This window comes from Symphalangus syndactylus, chromosome 14, assembly GCF_028878055.3.
Source record: "Symphalangus syndactylus isolate Jambi chromosome 14, NHGRI_mSymSyn1-v2.1_pri, whole genome shotgun sequence".
Lineage (NCBI taxonomy): Eukaryota > Metazoa > Chordata > Mammalia > Primates > Hylobatidae > Symphalangus > Symphalangus syndactylus.
The window spans coordinates 22,627,518-22,647,759 of NC_072436.2; the positions used below are offsets into that span (position 1 = coordinate 22,627,518).

The 20,242-nt window shown below is 44.4% G+C and overlaps 2 protein-coding genes, 1 long non-coding RNA gene, 1 other non-coding gene and 1 pseudogene across 4 annotated transcripts in view; 2 read left to right on the top strand and 3 right to left on the bottom strand.

The window, feature by feature from the left end:
- The window catches only part of LOC134732433 (uncharacterized), a 27,974-nt gene extending 22,416 nt beyond the window's left edge, over positions 1-5,558 (bottom strand). The window contains exon 1 of the long non-coding RNA XR_010115595.1: positions 3,093-5,558. This is a non-coding gene — a long non-coding RNA (uncharacterized lncRNA). The remainder of the gene's footprint in view (positions 1-3,092) is intronic.
- LOC129463230 (keratin, type I cytoskeletal 17-like) overlaps positions 1-8,630 on the bottom strand; it is a 66,323-nt gene extending 57,693 nt beyond the window's left edge. Inside the window, 1 exon segment of the mRNA XM_063617511.1 lies at positions 7,873-8,630. Within this exon segment, the coding sequence (XP_063473581.1) occupies positions 7,873-7,903 (31 nt within the window). The 5' untranslated portion in view covers positions 7,904-8,630.
- The window catches only part of LOC129463238 (putative coiled-coil domain-containing protein 144 N-terminal-like), a 14,674-nt gene extending 1,382 nt beyond the window's left edge, over positions 1-13,292 (top strand). Inside the window, 2 exon segments of the mRNA XM_055243928.2 lie at positions 2,282-2,352; positions 7,540-13,292. Of these exon segments, the coding sequence (XP_055099903.1) occupies positions 2,282-2,352; positions 7,540-7,814 (346 nt within the window). The 3' untranslated portion in view covers positions 7,815-13,292.
- LOC129463270 (U6 spliceosomal RNA) lies at positions 1,119-1,223 on the top strand. Its single transcript, XR_008651075.1, has one exon. It is a non-coding gene; the product is annotated as a U6 spliceosomal RNA (small nuclear RNA).
- Positions 9,704-20,242, bottom strand: part of LOC129462921 (putative golgin subfamily A member 6-like protein 3) — a 28,464-nt pseudogene continuing 17,925 nt past the window's right edge.

The window sequence follows — 20,242 nt, forward strand, 5'->3', positions numbered from 1 at the left end:
ACTTGGGAGGCCTGAGGCAGGAGAATCACTTGGACCCAGGAGGCGGAGGTTGCAGTGAGCCAAGATCGCGCCACTTGCACTCCAGCCTGGGTGATAGAACGAGACATCCTCTCAAAAACAAAAACAAAAAACAACAAAAAAAATGTCGGCCTGGAGTGGTGGCTCACGCCTGTAATCCCAGCACTTTGGGAGGTGAAGGCAGGCGGATCATGAGGTCAAGAGATGGAGACCATCCTGGCCAATATGGTGAAACCCCGTCTCTACTAAAAATACAAAAATTAGCTGGGTGTGGTGGTGCATGCCTGTAGTCCCAGCTATTCCGGAGGCTGAGGCAGGGGAATCGCTTGAACCCGGGAGGCGGGGCGGAGGTTGCAGTGAGCCAAGATTGCGCCACTGCACTCCATCCTGGGGACAGAGTGAGACTCCATCTTAAACAAAACAAACAAACAAAACAAAAACAAAAAACTTCATGTTTAGCTGCCCAGCCTGAGTAAACTGAGAGATTTAAAATTGGAGTATGAGGACTTCATCTCAAAGGAAGCTTTTTTCTCCCTCCTTTCAAAGAAAAGCATTTCCGAAGGTAGAAAATAGGAAAAAGTAACCTTTAACTGCCTTTTGAAAATGTATAATACTCATACACTAATATTAATAATTGGAAATGCCTGATTTACATGCATTCTATAAATCTAAGTATTGAATAAAATGAGCCATACCTATTCTTCTGAATCCTGAGTTTCCTTTGGCTTAAAGTATTTTTGAAAATCAAAGTAAGAATTATTTTGTTTTAAAATTTTGTTATGCTTTTAATCTCAGCCTAGACTTAGCCAAGACCTTCATGTTAAGTTATCCTTTAGGCCCTCGGGATTCAGTTCAAATAGTGTTGCAGAAAGAGATGAGTTTCCTTTTTTCATTGCTACCAGGTCTTGTGTGCTGAGGCCCCTTTATATCCAGTATGGTACCTTTTCTCAGATCATGGAAGGTCCCATATTATCCTTCCCCAGAGTGTGGCAGGAAGCCATCACCAGAATTCTGATTCTCAAGTAAGTTGGATTTAACAGAGCTAACTGAGCCTCATCCATGACTCACGAGTATCTGTGTATAAAAGGAGAGCTTCGTACTTGCTTCAGCAGGAAACATACTCAAATTTTAACAAAATGCAGAGAAGATTAGCATGACCCCTGCATAAAGATGATGCACAGATTTGTGAAGTGGTCCATATTTTGTGCAGTCACTGGAAGTTCATTTGACTATTTGCTGACTAGCTCCAAAGAAAGTGTGAGTCAAAGCAAACTGGGTGTCACCTAATATTAAATTTGTGATTTTTCATTACAAAAATATGTAGTAAGGTGATCTATGGAGTGAGAATGGAGCTGTGTAACATGTGGGATGTTGTGTGCAAATATACTGTTAGTATGTATCTCAGAAATGAGAGAATGTCAACTTGCATCTCTTTCATGGAACTGAAAACAAAAAAGTAGAATGTTGTTTTCCATGTCAGTTCGAGATGAACATGGGGATCGAGCATCATTCTAACAAAGATCTGCCAAGTTCAAGTCTGTATCGAACAGTAGTCCAAGCTAGGTCTTGACATCTATTAGCTTTCTGCCCTTGGCGTGATTGATGAGCTCAGTAATAGTGGACAGTGATGTTATCTAGTTTGATGAAATAATATATTTATAAGTAAACTTAGTTACAAACTATGAAATAGTTGTGATGCCCCAAATTATAAGCCACAAAGAATAGAACAACTAATACACAAAACTAGAACTTGATAACAATTTCAGAAAACGGCAACATTTGAATATGAGAACCCCTGAAAAAATACACATTGGATTTTATTTGCAATTCCAAAACAGTTTCAGCAATAAAGCTCAAGAACAAATTATTTCATTGCTTCACTGTTTCTCTGAGCATTTACAAAACGTTATGTCGTTAAATCTTTAACAACCTAGTGACATAAGGCAGTAAAATCCTTGCTTTTTAGAAGAATACGTTGAGCCTAAGAGAAGCAACTTGTCAGAGAACAAATAGCTGCTGGTAATAGAGCTAGGACACTTTCCATTATGCCAAGCTAATGTGAGTTAATTTACTGAGCTATACTCCCTTCAATTCATGAGTACTTCATCTTTTTTTCTTTAGAAGCTTAAAGAGAAGTTGGTAGAACTCACAAACTGAAGTATGTGGGATAATTAAAGTTCTGATGTTAACTCTGATATTGTTTGAAACACTCTAAAAATTTGTTTTAAAATAGTAATTTCATTTAATACATTTTTATCCATAGCATTTCGCACCTAATTCCTGAATATAAGACAGAACAGACACCTGAAAGTCTTCCTCAAAATAACGATCCAGGTAAGACTTTCAATAATGAATTATTTTTGGTGGTCCTACCATAGATAACTAAAAAGTAAGAGTAAGGAAGTTTTGATCATGAAAGAACAGTTTAAAAAAATCCCTGTGTGTAAGTTGTATATTTTTCTCTTCATTTCTTTGTTGGTAGGTTAGATTTCACAGTTATTTAAAAAGTTAACTGCAGGTCATTTATTTTTTTCAAACAATCTGGTCTGAAAAAAAATTATGGTCCCTAAAATCCTATATGATATTTTTGTATAAATAAGAAAAAGATATTTTTAAGTTAGTAAGTTGTATGTTTTCTTTATAGTCACATTATAATAAATGACTTGTTATGAAATTGGAACTTCATTTTAATTTTTAAAATAAATGACTTATGTTTAGTAAATGAATATCAATCACAGTTGACCCTTTTCAATGTGGAATTTAGGGATGCTTGATCCCCTCTGCAGTCAAAAATCTGTGTATCCTCCCATGTCAGCCTCCCAAGTAGCTGGGATTACAGATGTGCACCAAAACACTCAGCTAATTTTTTATTTGTTTTTGTAGAGATGTGGTCTCACTATGTTGCTTTTGACTCCCCCCAAGAACGTAGCTAGCAATAGCCAACTGCTGACCAGCAACCTTATTGATAACATAAACAGTCAATTAAGATATGTTTGTATGGAATATGTGTTAATATGCTGTATTCTTAGAATAAAGAAAGCTAGAGAAACTGTTAAGAAAATCATAATGCTTACTATTCATTAAATGCAAGTGGATCATTATATAACTCTTCATCATAGTCTTCAAGTTGAGCAGGCTAAGGAAGAGGAAGAGGAAGGTTGGTCTTCGCTGTCTCAGGTGGTAGAGGTGGGAGAAAGTCTGCTTATAAGTAGACCCCTGCAGTTCAAATCCATGTTGTTCAAAGGCTAACTGTATCACACAGTGATTTATGTCACTAAAAAAAAATTAGTTTCAAAAGTGGAAACTCAGCAATACCTTTCTGGCACCATAAGCAAATGGAAATAAGAACTGTGAAATGGCCAGCTATGCTGGCCCACACCTGTAGTCCCAGCACATTGGGAGGCCTAGGCGGGAGGATTGCTTGTGTCCAGAAGTTCCAGACCAGCCTGGGCAACATAGAGCACATCTCTACAAAAACAAATAAAAAATTAGCTGGGTGTTTTGGTGCACACCTGTAATCCCAGCTACTTGGGAGGCTGAGATGGGAGGATCGCTTGATCCTGGGAGTCAAGGCTGTAGTGAGCTGTGATTGTGGTCACAACCTGGATGACAGAGTGAGACCCTGTCTTAGGAAAAAAAAAAACCTGCAAAACATACCCAGTGTGCACTAATACTAATGGGAAATTATTTTTTAAAGATACCTTCTGAGTGCAGAAGTCAGGAAAGCAATTCCTTGTTGAGAAGAACAGGTCATGTTACATACTTATAAACCAACAAGGTGTCACTATTATTGACTTCCCCCTAATTTGAAATCGAATGAGGTATATTTACTTCATTTACTTCATTAGAACAAGATGTGTTCTTCTACCTGCTGGTTAATTGTTATGTTAACAGTGATTTTGTTAGAACAAGACATGCTGTTACCATTAGCCAAAAGATTATTATAATAAATATTCACATAGCCCAACTTGAGGCTCAACAAATTATAATAAAAGTACAAAAATGTTTCACAATAACAAAAATGCTTCTGTGCTACTGAGATGTGACGCCTAATGCATTGGACAATCTGAACTGTAAGAGGACACCTTTAATTTAGTACATATTAATCAAAGAACTTCTCTAAGTTAAGGTTCTGCAAGTTATGGGAGACAAACATTAAACAGACATAGTTTTGGTCTTTGAGGTGCTCATAATAGAATAGAGCTTTCTCTATTTCTGTGTTTTTTCAACAGAATTTTCAAGGCAATCATTTATTCACTTGTCCACTTAAATAATTATCAAATGTCTTTTAGATACTAAGCATTTTTTTTCTAATGTTACACAATACAAACATTTAAAAATACCATTGGGGCCAGCCACAGTGGCGCATGCCTGTAATCTCAGTACTTTGGGAGGCTGAGATGGGAGGATCACTTGAGCCCAGGAGTTTGAGATCAGCCCAGGCAACATGACAAGACCTCATCTCTACTAAATTTTTTTTTAAATAATAAAACATTAGCAGGGCATGGTGGCAGGTGCCTGTACTTCCAGCTACTTGGGAGGCTGAGGTGGGAGGATTGCTTGAGCCTGGGTATTTGAGGCTACAGTGAGCTATGATCATGCCACTGCACTCCTGTCTGGGTAACAGAGTGAGACCCTGTCTCAAAAAAGAAAAAAACAAACAAAACCCAGGAGCTTGTTATTATCATTGTCATTTTAGTTATTTGCTGAATTATTTATTCATTGCCTACTACTGTGTGCTAGATGCCCTCTGGAAGCGTATAGTGATCATTTACTATGTTAAATATGTGCCAGACACTTTATGTGAGGAATGAAAGCTGTAAAAAAGTGGTAGGATTTAAGGTAAGCAGGCAGAGTGAGTAGAACTTTTCCAGGTAAAGAGGCAGAGGATGATGTGGGCAGAAGATTGTGTGTTTGGCAGAAGGAGCAGTGAGTGCAAAAGTAAGATGCTTGAGTGAAATTTGCAAGGTTTATGAGCAGTTCAGTTTTGCTAGTGCAAAACGTATGAGATGCGAATGGTTGGGAATGAAGTGAATACCTAAGGTAAGCTTATGACAGACTTTGTTTTTTGAGACAGTCTCACTCTGTCACCCAAGCTGGAGTGCAGCGGCATTCTCTTGGCTCACTGCAACCTCCACCTCCTGGGTTCAAGTGATTCTAATGCCTCAGCCTCCCAAGTAGCTGGGATTATAGTCGTGAGCCACAATTCCCAGCTAATTTTTGTATTTTTAGTAGACACAGGGTCTCAGCATGTTTGACAGGTTGGTCTCGAACTGACCTGAAGTGATCCACACACCTCGGCCTCCCAAGTGCTGGGATTACAGGCGTGAGCCACCAGTCCCTGCCCAGACTTTTTAATACTATAGAAATGAGTAGATCTCAGGCTAGGTGCAGTGGGTCATGCCTGTAATCCCAACACTTTGGGAGGCCAAGGTGGGCGGATCACGAGGTCAGGAGATCGAGACCATCCTGGCCAACATGGTGAAACCTATCTCTACTAAAAATAAAAAAAATTAAAAAAATCAAAAAATAAAAAAAATTAGCTGGGCGTGGTGGCATATGCCTGTAGACCCAGCTACTCAAGAGGTTGAGGCAGGAGAATCACTTGCCTTACTTTGGAAGAGTCAGTTGAAGTCACAAGGGCTCAATATTTGCACTCTTTCAGTGAATGCAGGCAATTTTCTTATTCAATCTGTAAAATCGTATTATTGATCTCCTATTAATGTCATATTTATAAAAGTATCATGAGGATGCCAAATGCTAAAAATGGAGATGGTCTAGTAACTAGAAATGCCCACCCCAGGGAGCGCAGATACATCTCTCCCTACATCCTAATGATATGATGTATTTTGGAATACAGACATTAGAACTTCGTGAAGTTTTAGCTGTTGATTCTTTCCCAAGCATCATCCAGTTAATGATTTAGGCAACATATGACTGAAATAATTCATTGATCATGCACATTAACATAAATGTTACACAAAATACGCCTCTAACTGAAACCGAGAGGTATAAAAACATACTTCAATTTTCGTAAAGAACTTTGTGAGGAAATATAACTCTGTGATTGTATAGACACTTTTCCTCATAACACTTTGACATTCACAAACAGTAGATTGCGCTGCAGTTTGTAACCATTTTAAGTTGCATAAACGTCTCCTTGATTTTCAAATGTAGTATACTACTGTCTACTAAAACTCCTTTTTGTTTCAACTAAGTACTCACATATATTAGTTTATAATAATGTTTCTTATTATTTTTAAAGTGTTTTCCATTCAAGGAAAAGAAGTAAATTCCTATGTCAGATGGTTGAAGACTAGGTATTAGCCAGAGAGGTCTAGATGGTAAAATCCATCTTCCAGCCTCAAATAAGCTCCATGAACATAGAGGAATGCCAGGTGTCACACACCTTTCCTTCACTCGAATTCATTCTTGACTAGAGCCTGTATGCCTGTTCCAGGGACATTTAAACTCTTAAAGGATTTCTTCTGATCTTTACTAAATACATTAAGAAGAATGCCAGCCAGTGCCCTTTTATGTACTGGGACATGTAGTCATGTGATTAAAACAGGGAACATGAACGCTGACTTTAAAATGTATTGTAGATATAAATGCTCTCAGCTAGAAAAGGTTTTCCACATCCACAGTCATGATGGGAGCCTTTCACTCAGAAATAATCCCTTTTTAGGTCGTCAAAAAAGAGTACAACTGCCACAGCTCATGATGTAATATCTTCATGAGCCCAGAGCACATACAAATCCTAAGGGAACTACCATAGTACAGTGCTCATTCTTGGCACCGGAACAAATGAAACATTCTATCCTGCACACACCTGCCAGAGCAGGCCACTTTCCTCTTCTGGGAGATTTAAAAAGCTCCCCAAAATGTTATTACTCCCATCCCCAATAACAGAAAAAGGGGGAAAGGCTGTTTGCAGTGCTCCACCTTTAAACAGCTGCAAATGTCAGTACTCACAGTGGCATATTACAAAGTAATAAACTGTGCACTTGAGGGCAAACCACATATTGAGCTAATGAAGAGCTCACTGTGATTAGGATTCGATCAAACATAACAGCAGAACATAAGCAAATTTTATCTGAATTCCGTAATGAATATACATGCTGCACTAACATTAAAAAAGCATGGCAGCCTATCCCAAACCAGCAAGAACAGTTGTGTGCATATAGTGGGTCTTTGTGTGTTTGAACTCCCACCACATAAGGGCAAACTCGATATGCATGCTAACATCCTATAATTATCAAATTAAAAAAATGCTAAAGGATGCCAGAGTGAACATGAGGGAAAGACCCACTCTCCTTTAATTTTTACAAATAAATTTAAATGATAAATTAGAAACACAAATTAAATTTAAACTATAAATTGGAAACAAATTTAAACTATCAATTAGAAACACAAATAAACATAAGTGGCTCTAACTTTCAAATGAAGTAAATGAATTGTGTAGGAGATTAACCCCTTAACCTTTTTTTTTTTTTTTTTTTTTTTTAATTTCTTGACCAGCTCTTAGACGAAGAAGATGTCTCTTCCCGTTCTTGGCAGCCGGAAAACAATGGCATGCAGCCTTTCCTGCTCCTCCTGCCGCCTCTCCTGTACCAACAGCTTCTCCACCCAAGCCTGGGGAGTCCTGCATTACAGAAAGCAGCTGCTGGATCTGCTGTGCAATGGGGTTGTCATGGGGAGAACCCTCCCTCTCCTCTCCTGGTGCAGGCTCCACGCTATCAGTGAGGCTCACCTCACAAAGATCTTCAGGGAGAGGGAGGGGGGTGGGAATCTGAGCACAGTGCAAGCCTCCCCTGCTCCTGACTGCCCACCCCACCTGAGGGCTCTACTCACCACCTGGCTTGTCAGCAACACCCCAGCTCATGTGGGATTGGGGCTCCCAGAGCAGTACACAGGTAGTGGTCTGGCTGCTGCTGCAGACTCTGAGCCTCTTGGCTCTTCAGCTCCACCTGCAGGAAGACCCTGGGCATGAGGGCATGTGGTGGCTGGCTTCCAGATTCCTGGCCCATTAATAGGGCAGCGAGGGCACTGTGGGGCTCTGTGGCCTGCCCAGGCACCTGGCCCCTTGCTCCAGGCCTAAGAGACTGCCTCCCTTGCCTAGAACCCCGTGCCTCTTTCCCCAGCCTCAAATCTCACGTCCTTTTTCCCAGCACTTAAACTGTAGGCCACAGACTGGTGGAAAAGCAGGGGGGGCCAACCACCATCTGCTGAGTGTGCTACATGCCTAATGTTTCCACATATTATCTCATTTAATCATCAGCACCTCTGCAAGGAAAAGGCTAACTTCCTTTTGAAGTTAAAGAAACAGAGACTTAGAGATGCAAAGTAGTTGAATTATGACCAGTGGAACCGAGGTCAGAATCAAGTTTGAATCTAAGGAGTCTTTTTTGTTTTTGTGTTTTGTTTTGTTTTGAGACAGTGTCACTCTGTGTCCCAGGCTGGAGTGCAGTGGTGCAATCTCAGCTCACTGCAACCTTCACCTCCTGGGCTCAAGTGATTCTCGTGTCTCAGCCTCCAGAGTAGCTGGGATTACAGGCATGCACCACCAGGCCCGGCTAATTATTATTATTATTTTTTTAATTTTAGTAGAGATGAGCTTTCGCCATGTTGGCCACGCTGGTCTCAAACTCCTGACCTCAAGTGGTTGTCCTGCTTCGGCCTCCCAAAGTGCTGGGATTACAGGCGTGAGCCACCACACCCGACATAAGGAGCCTCTTATACCACTGTCTCTTCCTCTGTGATTGGGGGGCTCCATGCCTCTAGCTGGGATGATGATGTCCAGACCTGGGAGGAGCCCAGGGCTACCCGCCTCTAAAAGTCAGAGGGCAGGAAGCAAGAAACAGTCATAGGACTGCCCTGGAGGGTGCTGGGGTCACCTGCCCCCAGGCTGCAGCTGCCTCTGGCCTGGCACCTCCCCTCCCCAGAGGCTGGTACCCGCCTCCCAGCCCTTCTTGGTTAGCTCAGAGGTTAGCATCTCTGTCAGCTCACCTGGCTTCTTCAGCTCCTTTACTTTCTGCTCCAGCTGCTGTAGGGCCTTGTCCTGGACAGAGAGAACCAATCAGTGGCCACCCACTAAAACTGGAGACCCCAGAACTTGGTGTCTGCCTCCCATGGCACCGGGAAGGGTGGAGGCAGGTTAGAAAAATCATCCCCTCTCTCCCACAGCCATCAGAGCAGGGCTCTGGCTCACAGGTGCCTTTAGAAGTACCATTTCATGTGAAGGCTGCAATGCCCCATTTTACAGGTGGGGAAACAAAGGCCTTGAGTGCTAGGGAAGAGGGCAGCCTCCTTAGGTGGGGCAATGCACCAGCTCCTCCCAGGTGCTGGATGCCTCGTCCCACTCCTCATTGAGGGCTTCCCACCCAGGCTCCAGCATCCTCTCCAGCTCCCGTGGCCTCTCCTGCCCTGGCGGCTTCTCCAGCTGACACAGCCTCTCTTCCTGTTCACGTAGCCTCTCTTGGTTCACGTAGCCTCTCTTCCCATTCACGTAGCCTTTTTGGTTCACATAGCCTCTCTTCCCATTCACGTAGCCTTTTTGGTTCACGTAGCCTCTCTTCCCATTCACGTAGCCTTTTTGGTTCACGTAGCCTCTCTTCCTGTTCATGTAGCCTCTCTTTTGGTTCACGTAGCCTCTCTTCCTGTTCACGTAGCCTTTTTTGGTTCACGTAGCCCCTCTTGGTTCCTGTAGCCTGTCTTCTCATTCACGTAGCCTTTTTGGTTCATGTAGCCTCTCTTCCCGTTCACGTAGCCTCTCTTCCTGTTCACGTAGCCTCTCTTCCTGTTTACGTAGCCTCTCTTGGTTCACGTAGCCTGTCTTCCCATTCACGTAGCCTCTCTTTTGGTTCACGTAGCCTCTCTTCCTGTTCACGTAGCCTCTCTTTTGGTTCACGTAGCCTTTTTGGTTCATGTAGCCTCTCTTCGTGTTCACGTAGCCTCTCTTTTGGTTCACGTAGCCTCTTTTCCTATTCACGTAGCCTCCCTTCGCGTTCACGTAGCCTCTCTTCCCATTCACGTAACCTCTCTTCCTGTTTACGTAGCCTCTCTTGGTTCACGTAGCCTCTCTTCCCATTCACCTAGCCTTTTTGGTTCACGTAGCCTCTCTTCCTGTTCACGTAGCCTGTCTTGGTTCACGTAGCCTCTCTTTTGGTTCACGTAGCCTCTCTTCCCATTCATGTAGCCTTTTTGGTTCACGTAGCCTCTCTTCCTGTTCACGTAGCCTGTCTTGGTTCACGTAGCCTCTCTTGGTTCACGTAGCCTCTTCCCATTCACGTAGCCTTTTTGGTTCACGTAGCCGCTTTTGGTTCACGTAGCCCCTCTTCCTGTTCACGTAGCCTCTCTTGGTTCACGTAGCCTCTCTTCCCATTCACGTAGCCTCTCTTTTGGTTCACGTAGCCTCTCTTCCTGTTCACGTAGCCTCCATTTGCATTCACGTAGCCTCTCTTCCCATTCACGTAGCCTCTCTTTTGGTTTACGTAGCTTTTCCCATTCACATTGCGTCTCCTCCTCTTTGCATATAGTGTTCTCCCATTCACATATATTCTCTTTCCATTCACATATATTCTCTTTCCATTCACATATACTCTCCTGTCTATGTATCCTCTCCTTCAGTGTACATATGCACTCCTCCTTTCTCACATTCAGGGGACTCAACATCCAGTTTGTTTTCTCCTCGGCCTGCAGCTGTCTTTCCACACTCTCTAGCTCCTTAGGTGGTTGTTCTTGTAGCTGCTCCACCTCAGAGGGCCCTGCTGGAGGCTCTGGGGCCAGGGGTTCAACTGAGAAAGGAAGCAGACAATAAGGGCCTCTGGATTCCCAAAAAAAAAAAAAAAAAAAAAAATCCTCCCTTTGGTGCAAAGCTTCTCTCAGGCTTCCCAAACTTGGCCTCACTGCTAATGATTCCTCGCACCCGGATGGTAGCCAATCTTCCAAGTCACTTTCAGATAGCACTGTGGGTGGCTGACAACGGGCACTCCTCCCTCTTTACTGATGGGGACACTGAGGCTCATGGAGATGACAAGACTTGCCGTCTCCTGGCACAGACCTCTTTCCCTCTGCCTCAAAGCCCTTCCGTCCACCCACCTCCCTGGGGCATTCTAAGTCACCCCCACAGACCTCTGATGCCAGTCCTGCTCCCAGGTCCTGCCAGCCCCATCTTACTCGTCTGGTGTTTTAACTTGAAAAAGCTCCTCCTGAGCTTCTGTAACCAGTGCTTCTCCTTCGACATGCGAGGAGCCTGCCCAAAGCACGGGGGAAAGGGCCCTGGAGAGGGGCTGGTGAACCTCTAGAGACAGACTTTGAGAAAGGCCCACCCCTCTTCTGCCAGCTTGTGATTTAGAAAGGTGCATTCATTCAAGAAACATTTACTGAGTACGTACAGGCCAGGTTCAGTTCTTCATAGCAGAGATATAAGACAGCAAAGGACAGACGGGAGCCCTTGGCCCTGAGGTTTCCATTCTAGGGGCCTTTAAATCTCAGACTTTCAGAGCTAACAGAGACCTTTGATACTCTCTACCTCCTCCAGAAACACGAGCCTAAGGAGGAGAGAGGGCTTGTCCAGACTCAAAAAGCAAATTAGGGACTGAGGCAGGGCAGAAATTCCGGCCCCTGACAACCAGTCAGGCTAGTGCTTCCCTGAGAGGCAACAACTCCAGGGCATGTGTGGCAAGGACTAGAGCAGGGGTGTCTGGAGAAGAGACAGTCAGCAAAGAGGGCAGTGCAGAAGAGCCATGCTGCATGTTCTGTGCTCTGGGGTCCCTCCAGGTGAGACCTGGGTACCCCAGCTCCCCATTTGCCCTTGGCATCAGGGGCCCCTAGCCCCTTTCTTCAGGGACCCAAGGGGAAACTGGAGTCCAGGATTGACAGGCTGGAATCAGGGGACCCCACTGGACTCTTCCCAGTGAATTGATGTTTTCGCTGAGTTGGCCGATTATTGTGGAGCTTGAATCCAGGGCTGCCTCTAGTTGGTACTGGCTCTGAGGTGCATGCAGAGAGGAGGAGTTGGAGGAAGATTTTGGGGAGGGGTAGAGAGAACAATCATTGGGCTGGGGGGGTGTGGGCTGTCTCAGCTGGCAGAGGGGCAACAAGCCCCTGCTGTGGGAGGAGGTTGGAGGGCTGGCCTGCAGGGTCACTGCACCTCAGCCCAGGGCCTCTTACCTCCAGATCCTTCAAGGTAGATGACGCAGGGCCCTCCCTGTAGACACCTGTTGCTGACTGCCAGAGATGAGAGTGCACATGGAGATGTTCTGTCCCCCCTCACTTTCTAAGCCCTCTGACTTCCTTTCTTCCACATCAACTGGCAAAAGCTGCTTTTCTGCCTATCTTGGACCCTTTGTCCCATAACTCCTTTTGTGCCAACTTCTCTCATGGTTATCTCCCCACCCTCCCACTGTGGGGCCCTTTCAGTGACTCCTAAAGGGACGGCCTGATGGCAAGTGGCTCTTCTCATTGGCCTGGTTTCCCCTTGAGACTGGGGATGAGGAAAATCAAACAGCGATGACCATTTCCTGGATGTCCTGGGTGTTTGCAGCAGGCCATGTACTAAGGATGCACATAAAAGCAACAAGAATGAATTTCATTTAAACTTCACAAATGGAAGTCACAAAATACCACCTCTATTATACAGATGGGAAAAGAGAGGCCCAAAGACCTCAAGCAACTTGCCCTAAATCATATCCTAATCAATCCCTAGCAGACGGAGAGGCAGGATTCAAACCCAGGATTCTTAACCAGTACCCAACACTCCATCCACAATCTTAACAATTAGCCTCCTGCACCTTGGGCCCCCTGTCCCCAGGAGCCTGGCCAGCCAAGACTCACATCCAAGCTGCTGTGTGTATTTTCTTGTTGGTTTGTATGTGGATGTGTTTTCACACCAGTTGGGTAGATGTGTAGGGGCACGGTTGCTGCATACTATGTGATGCTGCAGTTTCCTTTGCAATAACATGCCATGCTGTCTTGTAAAGTGGCTATGCCATTATGCAGCCTCCCCAGTAATGAAGGAGAGTTCCTGTTCTGTATTCTCACCAAAGATTGGTAGTGCTGGCTTTTGCTTGTTTATGTAACTGTCCTAATCGATGTATAGGCTATCTCATTGCTGTTTCAATTTGCTTTCCTCAGAGTACAGTGCATTACTTTTTTCTCCTAATTCCCTAGTGTTCACCATGTCTTTATACTTATTTTCCATCAGAATATCTACTATTGGGAGGTATTGCTACATATATTTGTCCATTTATTAAATGTAGTTTATGTTCTTACTTTTGAATTTCTTAAGTTCTTGGTATATTTTGCATGCAAGTTCTTCAGATATGTGTTTTGTAAATGCTTTCTTTAAAGATAAGTCTAGCAAGGATGCCCTTTCTCACTACTCCTATTTAACATAGTATTGGAAGTTCTGGCCAGGCCAATCAATCAGGCAAAAGAAAGAAAGAAAGGGTATTCAAATAGGAAGAGAGGAAGTCAGATTGTCTCTGTTTGCAGATGACATGATTCTGTATTTAGAAAACTCCATCATCTCAGCCCCCAAACTCCTTAAGCTGATAAGCAACGTCAGCACAGTCTTGGGATACAAAATCAATGTGCAGCAATCACAGGCATTCCTATACACCAACAATAGACAAGCAGAGAGCCAAATCATGAACTCCCATTCACAATTGCTACAAAGAGAATAAAATACCCAGGAATACAACTTACAAGGGACTTGAAGGACCTTCTCAACGAGAACTACAAATCACTGCTCAAGGAAATAAGACACAAACAAGTGGAAAAACATTCCATCCTCATAGGAAGAATCAATATCGTGAAACTGGTCATACATTGGACATAAATCCAAAGAGAAAAACTACTTTAAATTTCATATGGAACCAAAAAAGAGCCTGTATAGCCAAGACAATCCTAAGCAAAAAGAACAAAGCCGGAGGCATCATGCTACCTGACTTCAAACTACACTACCAGCCTACAGTACCCAAAACGGCATGATACTGGTACCAAAACAGAGATACAGACCAATGGAACAGAACAGAGACCTCAAAAATAACAAGACACATCTATAACCATCTGATCTTCAACAAACCTGGCAAAAACAAGCAATGAGGAAAGGATTCCCTCTTTAATAAATGGTGCTGGGAAAACTGGCTAGCCACATGCAGGAAACAAACTGCACTGCTTCCTTACACCTTATAAAAAAATTAAGATGGATTAAAGACAAACGTAAAACCCCAAACCACAAAAACCCTAGAAGAAAACCTAGGCAATACCATTCAGGACATAGGCATGGGCAAAGACTTCATGACTAAAACACCAAAAGCAATTTCCACAAAAGCCAAAATTGACAAATGGGATCCAATTAAACTAAAGAGCTTCTGCACAGCAAAAGAAACTACCATCAGAGTGAACAGGCAACCTACAGAATGGGAGAAAATTTTTGCAATCCATTCATCTGACAAAGGTCTAATTTCCAGACTCTACAGGGAACTTAAACAAATTTACAAGACAAAACAACCCCATCAAAAAGTGGGCAAAGGATATGAACAGACACTTCTCAAAAGAAGACATTTATGTGGCCAAAAAACATGAGAGAAAGCTCAACATCACTGATCATTAGAGAAATGCACATCAAAACCACAGTGAGATAACATCTCACACCAGTTAGAATGACAATTACTAAAAAGTCAAGAAACAATAGATGCTGATGAGGCTGTGGAGAAATAGGAATGCTTTTACACTGTTGGTGGGAATGTAAATTAGTTCAACCATTGTGGAAGACAGTGTGGCGATTCCTCAAGGATCTAGAACCAGAAACACCATTTGACCCAGCAATCTCATTGCTGGGTATATACCCAAAGGAATATAAATCATTCTACTATAGAGACAAATGCACACGTATGTTTATTACAGCACTATGTACAATAGTAAAGACATAGAACCAACCCAAATGCCCATCAATGATAGACTCACTGCAGCCTCGATTTCCCAGGCTCAAGTGATCCTACTGCCTCAGCCTCCTAAGTAGATGGGACTATAGGTGCATGCCATCACACCGGCTACTTTTTAGTTTTTGTAGAGATAGGGTCTCGCCATGTTGCCCAGGCTGATCATGAACTCCTGGGCTCTCATGATCCTCCCACCTTGGCCTCCCAAAGTGTTGGGATTACAGGTGTGAGCCACCACGCCTGGCTGAGAAAAGTATTTTTAAGAAGAGGGAGTGATCGGCCAGGTCAAATGCTGCAGAAAGACTGAATAAAATTAAGAACTGAACATTGACCATTGGATGTGGCAGTGCAGAGGTCATTTCATGGAGTGACTGGGGCGACAGTCTGTGGGAAGGACTCAGCAGAGAATGGGAGAAGATAAATGGAGTCAGCACATAGACACAATGCTTTGAGAAGTTTTGCAGAGAATGGAAAGAAACAAATAGGATAGTAGCTGGGGGAGGAGTGAGGCTAAGTGACTTTACCACATGGGAGAAACGTCACTAAATTTATATGTTGTTGGCAGTGACCCAGTGAGGGGAGGGACTGATGGTGCAAGGGAGCAGGGGAGCTGCTGGGGCCCTGCCTGGGAAGCATCGGGTGGTGGATCCAGAGCTCCAGGGGAGGCCTGGCTTTGGCTCGGAGCCTGGACAGTCCATCCATGATGAGAGGAGAGGACACAGAATTGGGACACAAACATAGGGAGGTGGGTGGTTTGCCCACGTGGGGAGGGGGAGGTTCACTCTTAAATGCTTCTCCTGGTTTCTCAATGATGAGAAGTGAGGTCAGCAGCTGAGACTAAGGATGGAGGAGGAAGTGTTGGAGGTTTGAGGAAAGAGGAGAAAGTCTGAATAGCTTTTCTGGAGAGAAAGCAAGAGAGAGAAACAGGGAGAATGGTCAACAGCAACATAGTAGGATTTTTTTTTTTTTTTTTTTTTTTTTTTTGAGACGGAGTCTCGCTCTGTCTCCCAGGCTGGAGTGCAGTGGCGCAATCCCGGCTCACTGCAAGCTCCGCCTCCTGGGTTCACGCCATTCTCCTGCCTCAGCCTCTCCCAGTAGCTGGGACTACAGGCGCCCGCCACCACGCCCGGCTAATTTTTTTGTATTTTTAGTAGAGACGGGGTTTCACCGTGGTCTCGATCTCCTGACCTCGTGATCCGCCCGCCTCGGCCTCCCAAAGTGCTGGGATTACAAGCGTGAGCCACCGCGCCTGGCCCATAGTAGGATTTTTAGGAAGCATAAAGGGCTGCGTGATCATGAATTTTGAAGCGAGATTGTTTTTTCTCCACACACACTGAGCTGAATGGGTGCAGGCTCCAGCTTGTAAACTTTTGCTCTTTTTATTGACCTTTTGCACAGAACCAATATTTTGCTTTAGGCCAGGCGCGGTGGCTCCTGCCTATAATCCCAGCACTTTGGGAGGCCGAGGTGGGCGAATCACCTGAGATCAGGAGTTTGAGACCAACCTAACCAATATGGTGAAACCCCGTCTCTAATAAAAATACAAAAATTAGCTGGGCCAGGTGGCCCGCACCTGTATTACCAGCTACTCAGGAGGCTGAGGCAGGAGAATTGCTTGAACCCGGGAGGCAAAGGTTGCAGTGAGCTGAGATCGCACCACATTGCACTCCAGCCTGGGCGACAGAGCAAGACTCCATCTCAAAAAAAAGAAACAACAAAAAAAATTGCTTTATTGACCAGGTCAAACATCCTCCCTTTAACTTCTGCCTTTATTATTTCTTTAAAGTCTCCCAGCTTTGAGAGTTGAACATTTGGTTTCTTTATTATCAGGGGTTTCTTTTTTTTTTTTTTCTTTTTTTTGAGATGGAGTCTTGCTCTGTCGCCCAGGAGTGCAGTGGTGCGATCTCGGCTCACTGCAAGCTCTGCTGCCTGGGTTCAAGCGATTCTCCTGCCTAAGCCTCCCAAGTAGCTGGGACTACAGGCGCAGGCCACCACACCCAGCTAATTTTTTTTTTTTTTTTTTTTTTTTGAGATGGAGTTTCACCGTGTCACCCAGGCTGTTGCCCAGGCTGGAGTGCAGTGGTGCGATCTCGGCTCACCACAACCTCTGCCTCCCAGGTTCAAGCGATTCTCCTGCCTCAGCCTCTGAGCACCTGGGATTACAGGCGCCCACCACCAAAAATTAGCCCAGCTAATTTTTGTATTTGTAGAAGAGACGAGGTTTCACCATGTAGGCCAGGCTGGTCTTGAACCCCTGACCTCAGGTGATCCATCCGCCTCAGCCTCCCAAAGTGCTGGGATTACAGGCATGAGCCACCATGCCTAGCCAATTTTTTGTATTTTTAGTAGAGACAAGGTTTCACCATGTTAGCCAGGATGGTCTCGATCTCCTGACCTCGTAATCCACTTGCTTCGGACTCCCAAAGTGTCGGGATTACAGGTGTTAGCCACCACACCCGGCCTCTTTCTTATTTTCAAGTAAATTGACATACAGTAATACATTTTCCTTTGAGTCACTTTTTGCCAACATCTCGAAGGGTTTGAGAGATACTTTTCATGTTGAAATTTCTTTTTTTTTTTTTTTTTAAATAGAGACAAGGTCTGTCTCTGTCACCCATGCTGGTCCCGAACTCCTGGGCCCAAGTGATCCTCCCACGCCTCAGCCTCCTGAAGTGCTGAGATTATAGGCGTGAGCCATTGTGCCCGGCCTCATGTTGAAATTTCTATCTAGGTGGGGTGCGGTGGCCCACGCCTGTAATCTGAGCACTTTGGGAGGCCGAGGCAGGTGGATCCCCTGAGGTCAGGAGTTTGAGACCAGCCTGGCCAACATGGTGAAACATCATCTCTACTAAAAATATAAAAACTAGCTGGGTCTGGTGGTGGGCGCCTGTAATCTTAGCTACTTGGGAGGCTGAGGCAGGAGAATTGCTTGAACCCAGGAGACGGAGGTTGCAGTGAGCCGACACAGTCCCACTGCACTCCAGCCTGGCGACAGAGTGAGACTCCATCTCAAAAAAAAACCACGAAATTTCTATCTAAAGAGTTTGTAATTTTTTTTTTTTTTTTTTAATGGAGTCTCGCTTTATCACCCAGGCTGAAGTGCAGTGGCATGATTTTGGCTCACTGCAATCTTCGTCTCCCTGGGTTAAGCAATTCTCCTGCCTCAGCCTCCCAAGTGGCTGGATTACAGGCAAACGTCACCATGCCTGGCTATTTTTTGTATTTTTAGTGGAAACGGGGGTTCATCATATTGGCCAGGCTGGTCTCGAACTCCTGACCTTGTGATCTGCCTGCCTTGGCCTCCCAAAGTGCTGGGATTACAGGCGTGAACCACCGCCTAGACTTTGTAATTTCGATGTTTATTTCCTCTTTCCTCTCTGACTTGAGTACTTTATTTTGTTAAGTTGTGGTTAATTTCTAATTTTATTTTACTGGGGGTCAGTGAGTATGGTCTGTGAGATTGTTACTTTTTGGTATTTTTTGAGATTTTTTGGATTTCCTTTCTAATTTTTTGGAGATTTTTTGGTCTAATATTCGGGAATGCATATTGCACTGTAAACTTATCCTCTAAACATATAGCAATGAAATATAAAAAGAGCAAAATTCGCTGGGCACAGTGGCTCACGCCTGTAATCTCAGCACTTTGGGAGGCCGAGGTGGGCAGATCACGAGGTCAGGAGTTCGAGACCAGCCTGGCCAACATGGTGAAACTCTGTCTCCACTAAAAGATACAAAAAATTAGCTGGGCGTGGTGGTGCCTGTCTGTAATCCCAGCTACTTGGGAGGCTGAGGCAGATGAATCGCTTGAACCCAGGAGGCGGAGGTTGCAGTGAGCCAAGATGGCATCATTGCACTACAGCCTGGGTGACAGGGCAAGACTCCATCTCAAAAAAAAAATTAAAAAAAATTTAAAAAGAGCAAAATTTACTTTGTAAGTAGACTCAAAGACATGAAATGTATCTCCATGGACTAAGATACAGGGACAGAAACACAAAGTGGGGAGTTGGCCTGAAGAGGTTAAAGCTCTGGACTCCAAGTCTGGAATCAAGTAGGGAATGCTGGGAGTTGACTATGGGTAATAGGAACTAAAACAGCCCACAGAAGACGGCAGTAGACCTGAGGCAGGATTCCTGGTTAGGCTTTTAGGGAGTGGGAGGGTGGGGAACTGAGCTAAGTATAGTGACTGAAGGGGTCCCAGAGACCTGGTGGAGAGAACAGTAGCATTGCTGGGCAGGGTGGGTCAGGGCTGCCCAGTTGAAATAAGCCTGCAAATAGAAACTCCAAATTCAACAATCCAAAGATAAGCACACTATAAGTAGGGTGACCATATCTCCTGCTTTCTCAGAAATAATCTCAGTGCACAATGCTAGTCCCAGCATCACACTACTGTCAGCCTCTTTCATTCTTACAGTATCCTGGTTTGGATGATCAATTACATGGTCACCTAACATATGAAATTAAAATAGTAGAACAAGGCTGGGCATGGTGGCTCACGCTTATAATCCTAGTACTTTGGGAGGCTGAGGTGGGAGGATTACTTGAGGCCAGGAGTAGGAGGCCAGCCTGGGCAACATATGGAGACCCTGCCTCTACAAAAAAATTAAAATTAACCGGGCGTGGTGGCATGTGCCTGTAGTCCCAGCTACTCAGGAGGCTGAGGCAGGAGGATCACTTGAGCCCAGGAGTTGGAGGCTATAGTCAGCCATGATTGCACCACTGCACTCCAGCCTGGTCAACAAAGCGAGACTCTGTCTCTAAAAAAATTAAAAAGTGGCAGGTGCCTGTAATCCCAGCTACTCGGGAGGCTGAGGCAGGAGAATTGCTTGAACCCAGGAGATGGAGGTTGCAGTGACCTGAGATCACGCCACTGCACTCCAGCCTCCAGAAGTGACACAGCGAGACTCCATCTCAAACATAAAAATAAAATAAAATAAAATAGCCTGAAGAAAAGAATTGAAAATGGACTTCTTGTGTAGATGTGGGGCTCTTACAAATTACCCAAGAGTACCAAGAAATACAAGAAACATAAACATAAGCACTATCTTTATTAAAAACTACAGATTAAAATTCCAAGCCATGCCAGGCACGGTAGCTCACGCCTGTAATCCCAGCACTTTGGGAGGCTGAGGCAGGTGGATTACCTGAGGTCAGGAGTTCGAGACCACCCTGGCCAACATGGTGAAACCCCATCTCTACTAAAAATACAAAAATTAGCCAGGTGTGGTGGCACGTGCCTGTAATCCCAGCTACTCAGTAGACTGAGGCAGGAGAATCGC